The sequence below is a fragment of the Mustela nigripes genome, chromosome 14 (genome assembly GCF_022355385.1).
Source record: "Mustela nigripes isolate SB6536 chromosome 14, MUSNIG.SB6536, whole genome shotgun sequence".
NCBI lineage: Eukaryota > Metazoa > Chordata > Mammalia > Carnivora > Mustelidae > Mustela > Mustela nigripes.
Genome location: NC_081570.1, coordinates 54,713,916 through 54,723,283, shown reverse-complemented (window position 1 = coordinate 54,723,283; position 9,368 = coordinate 54,713,916). Strand labels below are relative to the sequence as shown.

Here is a 9,368-nt window from a genome sequence, read left to right as displayed (position 1 = left end):
TTTTCCTTTCCTTTCCTTTCCTTTCCTTTCCTTCTTTCTTGTTAGCGAATATTGGACCAAAATGTGGTTTTCACTAAATGAAGTTGAAGTCAGAACTGCTTTGGGACACTATAGAGAAAGGTATCCCAAGGCTTAGGGACATTGGAATGTTAGGGTGGATTTATCATGACAACTTTCTCACCCACTGCAGAAGGATAATACACCTTTTACCACAATTGTGAGAAATACATTTGTGAGGGGGTATCCCAACATCCTTGAAGAGCTCTGTGGTCACTCTTCTCTATAGGTCAGACATTACAGTGGGAACTGCTGCCAGTAAACTGAAATCCTTGAAAATTGGATCCTGAATGGCAGGAGATAAGTGGTAACACTTAATTGCCAAAGGAAAGGAGGGCTTGGTTACCATAGCAGGCAAAGCAGAAATCAGAACAGTCTGACTCACAGAAACTCATGACATTGGCTAGTTGATCATCACGTCCCTAGAAGAGAAATAGGTAGGGGCTGTATTGGTTTGCTAGGGCTGCCACAACAAAATACCACAAACTGTGCGGCTTAAACAACAGAAATTTACTTTCTCATAATTCTGGAGGCTGGAAGCCCATGATCAAGGTGTGAGCAGAGTTGGTTTCCTCTGAGGCCTCTCTTCTTTAGCTTGATGTCATAATTGAGTATGCAGGTACTTTTCCCTTCAACAAAATATCACACCAGTCAATTACCGGTCCATAATATTGATGATATTATGCTAACTGAACCCAGTGAACAAGAAGTAGACTTATTGGTAAGGTATTTGCATGCCAGAGGGTGAGAAATAAATCTGACAGAATTTTTTAGGGGCTTTACACATCAGTCAAATTTCCAAGGGTCCTGTGGTATGGGGTATGTCAAGATATACCTACCAAGGTGAAGGATAAATTGTTTCATCTTGCCCCTCTTAGAAGCAAACAAAAGTTACAATGCCTAGTAGACTTCTTCATTCTTTTAAGGCAACACGTTCCTCATCTGGACGTTTTACTTGGCTCATTAACTGAGTGAACTGAAAAGGTGCTCCTTTGAGTGGTACCCAGAACAACAGAGGATTCTACAACAGGTCCAGGAGGTCATTCGGAATGCCTTGCCATTTGGGCCATATGTTCCAGCAGATTCACTGATGCTTGAAGTGTCTCGAAGATAGAGATGCTGTTTGGAGACTTTGCCAGGCTTCTGTAGGTATAGAGGAAAATAATCTCTTTTTGTGATTTAATTTTAGAACCAGAACCTGAAGAACCTGAAGACTTTCTAGAAGGTGAAAAACTTGAACAAGAGACAGAGGAAGAGGTTAAGAAGGAAGAGGAAGAAGAAATAGAAATAAGTACAGAACAGTCAACAATACCAGCCAATTTGGAACGACTTTGGTCCTTTTCCTGTGACTTAACCAAAGGTCTTAATGTGAGCAGCCTTGCCTGGAATAAAACAAATCCTGTAGGTTATTGAACATCTTAACAATTCTATCTTTAGCATTTAAAGATAACTGTCAAGTACTAATGAAGTTTTCTTTTTCTCAGATTTTAGGCAAGGGATTTTAATTGATATAAACCAGAGTTTTAACACCCTTTTACAAGTTCATGCTTCAAAAATGGAAAATGAAAATAGTTCTAAAATTTCCCCTTAAAATGAAGACATCATATTTTTATTTTAGGAGATGTATTTGGGACACCATATTCTCTGAATCCATATCAGACATGGAAAAGAAAACCAGAAGATCATATATAATCAATTTATTTTTAGATATATCAAACTTGTATACCCAAATTTGTATTTTTCTTAGAGTATCATATTCAGAATTATATACTTATTCTAGTGACTCTGAAAATGTGCAAAATAATTTTGAGATTCCTAAAATTAACTATTACTACCCAAAATAGCAAATATTTAAACAGCACTTACTATGTACCAGGTGCCATTGCCAGCACTTAAATTAACACAACAACTCTGAGTTAGGTACTATTATCCCCAATATGATGATGAGGAAACTGAAGTACAAAAAGGATAAATAACTTGGCTGAAGAAGTTACACATCTATTAAATTCCCAGAGTTATGCAACTAGTAAGTGAAACAGATAGACTCCAAACCCAAACACCTGGCTCCAGGGTTCTTGCTCTTAATTGCACTGCTGCCAGAAATCATCTTGAGGCAAATTATAGGAACCACCAAGTTAGGAATAGTAGGTTTGCTTTTAAAAAAGAGAAGATTATAGGGGTGACTGGATGGCTCAGTCAGTTAAATCTGACTCTCGAATTTGGCTCAAGTCATGATCTCAGGGTTGTGAGACTGAGCCCCACGTCAGGCTCCACGCTGGGCATGGATCTTGCTTAAAGAGTCTCTCTCTGTCCCTCTCCTCCTTCTCTTTAGTTTAAAAAAGAGAGAGAGAGAGATTATAGAGTAATGAGACTTATTTTTTCCTGGGGTTTATAAACTGCTTTTGAAGACATGATTCTCAATTAGAGATTCCAAAAACCTTTTGTGTAGTGACAATATCTTTGGAATATATATTTATTTTTTATTTTTTTTTTATTATTTCTTGGTGTATTTTTTTCCATGACTTTATTTTTTTATTTATTTTTTTTTATTTTTTATTTTAAATTTTTTATTTTTTATAAACATATATTTTTATCCCCAGGGGTACAGGTCTGTGAATATATATTTAGTGTATTTGTAAGTGGTCAAAACAAATTTGTTTGTTTAAACTGCATTGTACTATGTTTAAGAATTAGCCTTATTATTTTACTGCCACACCTTATAAGGTGCTATGTGCAAATATGCTAGTTGTTATGGTTATTAAAAAACAAGTTTTATAATCATTTTTATAGAAATGTATGTAACATTATTTAAATTATGCACATTATTTTTTAATAACATAAAATGCTTTAAGTATGGATTGGTCTTTATAAAACTACATTTAAAAACATCCTGTTAGATAAGTGAGATTTAATAATCAATACTAACTGTATAATAAAGACAAATCAATCATTTTTAGAAACTGAATATACTAGCATTTTAAATGTTAATGTAGTGCTATTGAGATTAAAGTTAAATAATTTTTAATGAAGCTTCCAATATGACAAACATCTATCTTCACCAGTAATAATGTATCATATTTATTAATTCATTCTACAAATACTTACTGAACATTCACTCTGTGCCAGGACCTCTGATAAGGCACTAGAGTTGCAGTAGTAATTTAGTCACCCAGAGACCCTACCTGCATAATGGTCTCTATGTGCTTTAATAAAGGGAATAAATAGTGGTGTGGGAATACATAAGAGAGGCTCATGAATGTTTCTCAGAAGAAGTGGTGCCTATGCTGAGTCTAGAAAAGATTAATAAAAGCTTGTCTGTGTCAGGGTAAAAGGAATAGTGATGAAAAGTGGTTTAAGACAGAGGAAATTATAGAGAGATGATGTTGGCTTGAAAATAGGGTTGCGGCAAAAATATAATAATATATTTTTGATAAATATATTCTGATTATGAAGATGAGGCTGGGTTTGGTCAGTTATTAAATTTTTGTCTACAAGTATTTCTTGAAATGACCTGCTTTATTAATCAGTTCGGGATGCCATAACAAAATGCCTTAGACCGGCTGGGTTAAAAAAAAAAAAAAAAAACCCAGAAATTTATATTCTTGTAGTTCTGGAGGTCAGGAAGTTTAGGATTAAGGTGCTGGCTGATTTGGTTACTGGTGAAGGCTCTCTTCCTGGCTTGTAGATGGCCACCTTCTTGCTGTGCTCTCACGTGGTAGAGAGAGCAAGCTCCGGTGTCTCTCCCTCTTTTTATAAGGCCCTCAATCCTATTGGATTAAGATTATGACCCTTATGAACTCATTTAATCCTGGTTACCTCCTAAAAGTCCTATCCTCAAATACAATGAGAGTGGGGATTAAGAAGGCAACACATGAATTTTAAGTCAAGAGACACAATTCAGTTCATGGCACCCTGTTTTTATATTTAAAATAATTAGGTCATTCTCAAAACCCCATAAAACATAATGTAGTAATACAATCTTGGAAGAGTATCTCAATATGTAAAAGAACTTTTTAGCAATTGGTTCTTTTTAGATATTCATTAGTCTGAAAATATGATGAGTATTATTATTTTGCTTTAGAAGATGGAGATGTAAAATAAAAATAGTAGGTGTTTTTTTTCAATAGAAATTTCTTAATGCTATTTTAATGCAGTTCATTAATATGCATCTTTACACATTTTCCAATATTTTTATGCCATCCTCTCTTATTTTAAACGTATTTTGCTGGTTTTCAGGACCTTTTGGCTGTTGGCTATGGGCACTTTGGATTTAAAGAGCAAAAAAGAGGATTGGCTTGCTGCTGGTCAATAAAGAATCCTATGGTAACCAAATAGGAATAAACTCATATTTAGTTAATTAAATGTTGACATAATTCTCATAAAATACATAGTTGTATGTGATAATTAAAGCCAAAAAAGTGACCAAGAAAGACTTTATTTTCTTTGGTTTTAATCTGTAAGAATTAAAATTTGTTTTTGCTGATATAGGATAAATTCATTTAATTAATATTTATCGAACATTTACTGTGTGCTGTTAGATCTGATGATCCAGAATCGAGCCATTATTTTTTATCAAATTGAAGAATAAATTTGTAAGTGAAAATCCTTTGAAAATTAATTTTCATTTAATACTGGGTTGTTTCTTAATGTATGAATAAATCATCACCTTATAAGATAGATTTCTGCTATCCTGAATACATGAGATAGATGAATATGACCATGTTATTAGCATGAATTTTTCAAGAATAATAAGAATCAATCATATTTTTGTCAAACAGTTGTAACCAATATGTTACTTTGCAGGTTTATTTTAATTTTAATTAATAACTGAAATGTAAAGTAGAAAACTTAGAAAAGGATCAGAGGGCAAAAAAAAAAATATTAGAGCTACAGATATCCCCATTCTATTAGGAAGCTGGGTTTATGTAAAGTAAAAGAAAGGAAGGAAGAAGCAATTTTAAACATGGAAGAATTGATGTAAGATCCATCATCAGTAAGTTGTCTTCTTCTCCACATAGATTGTTAGAAGCAGGAAAGAATTTAGATTAAGCATTAAATAAAACAATAAAACTCTTCACAGAGTTGTAGAAAAGAAATCCACTGTTTAGAAATGTCTAGATAATCCAAGCATCTGAAACAGATACTGGAAGATAGGAACATTGCTAGATAATTTGTTTGGAGCCCATACTTGTCTCTTAAAGAAGGTGATCTATGATGATCATACAAATCCTGTGGAAAGATTACCAAAATAGGATAATTATTGGAGAAGGCCATGCTGTATTTCTTAAAAATTATTGAGTTCTGAGGATTCACCAACATAAAGGAAATAACTAATTGATGTTTTGTTCTCATCTAACTAGAAGTCAGAAGGAGAGGAGTAACTGAATGTAGACTATCTCTTCTTATGTTTCCCCTGCCACCACACAGTCTACCATTTAGTCACCATTATGTTCTATCTTTTATGGCCTGCAAAACCAATTTTAAAATGTAATATAATTTTCTTATCCAGTGGCCAGAACGCATTTATCAGAGTCCATATGGAGTTACTGCTGTGGATTTCTCAATTGGAGCACCTAATCTCCTAGCAGTTGGCTATCACAATGGCAACATTGCCATTTATAATGTACAGAGCAACAGTAATGTTCCAGTTCTGGATAGTAGGTGAGAATCCAAGAATTAGGTAAACATATAATATTAGGTAACATATAATAAGTGCTTTTTTAAGGGAGAAGTAAAAATTTAATGTTTTTTAGTTTTGAGTGAATGTTTTTGTTGTTGAGAGTGATACCACTATTTTTCAAACATTTAATAATTCCTCATTTACTCTATACTAAAATCTGCATGCTCTCTGCCCACCTCGCCAAACTTCCTCAACAGTTTATGCTTATTCTTTCAAAATTTTTTTAATTTCCCCCGCTTTATTTATTTATTTATTGTACAATTGACAAATAAAAATAATATACATTTAAGTTTTTTTAAAAGCGGATCAATGTAAATATTTAATATATGTATATATTGTGGAATGTTTACTACAATCAAATTGATTAATATACCCATCACCTCACATAGTTACCTTTTTTGTATTGGGGGGGACACTTAAGATCTACTCTCTTAGCAGATTTCAAGTATATAGTACATATTAACTATGGTCATCATACTGCATATTAGATCTCTCAAACGTATTCATCTTGTAACTGAAAGTTTGTACCCCTTACTGCTTTGGTGTCACCCCTCCATGTAACCTTCCCATTCCATTCTTTTGTGCATTTGTATTAGTTATCATAGTACTTACTACACTGTATATGTATGTATATGTATATATATCACATACATCTTCCTGAAGAGTTGTAAGTAACTTGAAGGATTAAGTCTTACCTGTGTATCCTCAGCCTGTCACATAATATCAGGCATGTAATAGGATTATAGTAAGTGTTCGATTAAGAATAAATGAATGAATGACTGATATTGAGAAAATAAAAAGTTTAAAGTGGAAGATATTGAATATATTAGGTTTTTATAATAGATCAGATACCAGTGGGCAAAAATGAAGTAGTGTATTTATATTAGTGTTTGAATAATTAGCTAGAACTGAAAATAGGCATAAAGCAGGGTCCTTAAGCTTAATGTTGAAAATACTTGCATAGCTTTGTAAGCACAAGCCTTTGTCTAGTTTCTGGGAAGAGGGTCTATGACTTTTACCATATGATCAAAGCTATATGACTTTATTTTATTTTATTTTATTTTTTAAAAGATGTTATTTATTTATTTGAGAGAGAGAGAGAGCACAAGAAAGGGAAGGTCATAGGAAGAAGTAGACTCCCTGCTGAACAGAGAGCCTGATGTAGGGCTCCATCCCATGCCTCCAGGATCATGACCTGAGCCAAAGGCAGTCACTTAGCCAACTGAGCCACCCAGGCACCCAAAACTATATGATATTAAAGAGATTCATAACTATTTCTTTGGAAGGTTAGCATAAAAAACTCCAAGGAGTCAGTACTATGAACAGAGCAGCCCATTATTCTATAGGAAAACAGTAATCTGAGAAGCAATTTCAATTCTTCAGAAAAATGTTAAATCTTACCATAGAGAAAATCAAGCCAGTGGGCAAACCTGAAACATAGAAAGAAAGGTGAGGTAATTGTTTATTTAAGTAAGATTTAAATAATTTATTCATTTATGCTATTAAAAAAAATCCTTACAAAGGTGAAGATACTTATACTCAATGTGTCCAAAATAAACTTAAATAACTTATTCAGGAAAAAGTAAATGAAGAGAGTAAGAAAAATATATTCTGAAAAGAAAGAAAATATTTTCTTTTGTATTTCGTTATGGCAGTTAATATAATTAGAGGCAGTAAAATTTTCCTTTTGTAAGAAATGTGAAAAACAAAAAATACTATGTGACAAAATTATTATTTCCCCTGTTTTTTGAAATACTTAGAGTGAAAGTCCAATTTTGAACAATAAAGTCATCATTCTATAAGTAGGTCACAATGCTCCAGGGAGCTGTCCTTATGACTTAAACTTATGTCCTTTCAAAAATTTTGACAATGATTCTATATTTCGTGCTTTCCCCCATTTTAGTGAATCACCTCAAAAACATTTGGGACCTGTATGGCAACTACAGTGGATAGAACAAGATCGAGGCACAACAGGTGACGACAAAAGAGAAATACTCGTTTCTATATCAGCAGATGGAAGAATCTCGAAATGGGTGATACGGAAAGGACTAGACTGTCATGGTAAAAAGAATGTATACATACATATATATCTATCAATCAAATTATCTTTCTTGTTATGTGCTGCCTTAAATTTCCTAGTGAGCCTCGTGTAAGAGGTGCCCAGTTTGAGTTTGGCTACATAAGAAAGAACCTGGGCTTAGTCATTGCTTTTTCTGAGCATCTTGTTCTGGTATTTGCTAATTTTAACCTAACCACAAAAAGATGGCAGAAATCATACTATTCTTTGTAGAAGGGACACACATTATATATACAATACTTTTTCATGTGGGAAATAAGACATTTTTTTTTCTTTAAATAAAGATTTGATGCGTTTGAGGCGAACTACTACTAGCAACAGCAAAAGGGGAGGGGAAAAGGAAAAAAAAGGTGAAGCTCTGATATCTCGACAGGCTCCCGGAATGTGTTTTGCTTTTCATCCTAAGGTAAATTATTTCAGTCCATTATTTACTATTGCATATAACAATTTCCAGTGATTGAAATGTACTAAGATATAAAGCAAGACAAAATTTCAACATGTTAATGTTATACCTTGTAAGTAAAAATAAAGCAAATGTAGACATAGCTGCCAAACTAAGGTAGTAGAATGGCACATTCCAGTTGGCTGTATCATGTCTTTATCTGCTTTCTAGAGGAAATGCCTGTATTTCTTTTTTTTTTTTTAAGATATTTATTTATTTATTTATTTATTTGACAGAGAGAGATCACAAGCAGGCAGAGAGGCAGGCAGAAAGAGAGAGAGAGGAAAGCATGCTCCCCGCTGAGCAGAGAGCCCGACATGGGACTCGATCCCAGGACCCTGAGATCATGACCCGAGCCGAAGGCAGCGGCCTAACCCACTGAGCCACCCAGGCTCCCCCAATGCCTGTATTTCTGAGGAACTGTGGAAGGATTCCCTTTACAAGTTCATGTTTAACTTGGATGCCCCTCCTTGCTCCTCTTGGGTGTTCTGCTACTTTATGATATTGATAGAAACCAAAACTACTGCACAATCCTCTATTCCAATGCGAGTGGTAACTCATGATTCTGAGGATCAGGAAGACCAGTTAAGTTCATGCTTACAAGCCCAGAATCAAATCAAAGTACAGTTAATGAAGTTCTACTTTTTCTCATTCTTTTTATCTGGAAGTTCTTTGGAATCGGAAAATTCAGTAACTATGACAGACATCTAAGGAAACATATCCTTATGCTTTCTGTTCTATGTATTATGATCATCTTTTTTAGTGACACCATCATCCACCTAATTATGCAAGCCAAACCTTGAGCTCCTACGCTTTTCTACCCTATCATCCCAATGATATTTGTCTTATTGTCCTACTCCTTTCAGTCCAAGACTACTCATTGCTAATGTAGTTCAAGCCTTTATTATGTTTCACTTCTACCACTGTAATTGTATTCTTAGCTGCTTTCCTTTTCAAATTCTTGTAATCACATTTCACCTTGACTCTGGAACAGTGGTTCTCAATGTTGGCAGAGAGGGGCATGTTTCACCACCAGGGTACATTTCACAACGTCTTGAGATATTTTTGGTTGTTTCAGCCCTAAGAGGTAGGACATGGGAAGGAAGGCTATT

At 34.1% G+C, this 9,368-nt stretch overlaps 1 protein-coding gene across 1 annotated transcript in view; it reads left to right on the top strand.

The window, feature by feature from the left end:
• DNAI4 (dynein axonemal intermediate chain 4) overlaps positions 1-9,368 on the top strand; it is an 82,303-nt gene that overhangs the window by 56,924 nt on the left and 16,011 nt on the right. The window contains exons 9-13 of the mRNA XM_059375053.1: positions 1,247-1,458; positions 4,294-4,380; positions 5,567-5,718; positions 7,641-7,798; positions 8,099-8,220. Coding sequence (XP_059231036.1) covers positions 1,247-1,458; positions 4,294-4,380; positions 5,567-5,718; positions 7,641-7,798; positions 8,099-8,220 — 731 coding nt within the window. The remainder of the gene's footprint in view (positions 1-1,246; positions 1,459-4,293; positions 4,381-5,566; positions 5,719-7,640; positions 7,799-8,098; positions 8,221-9,368) is intronic.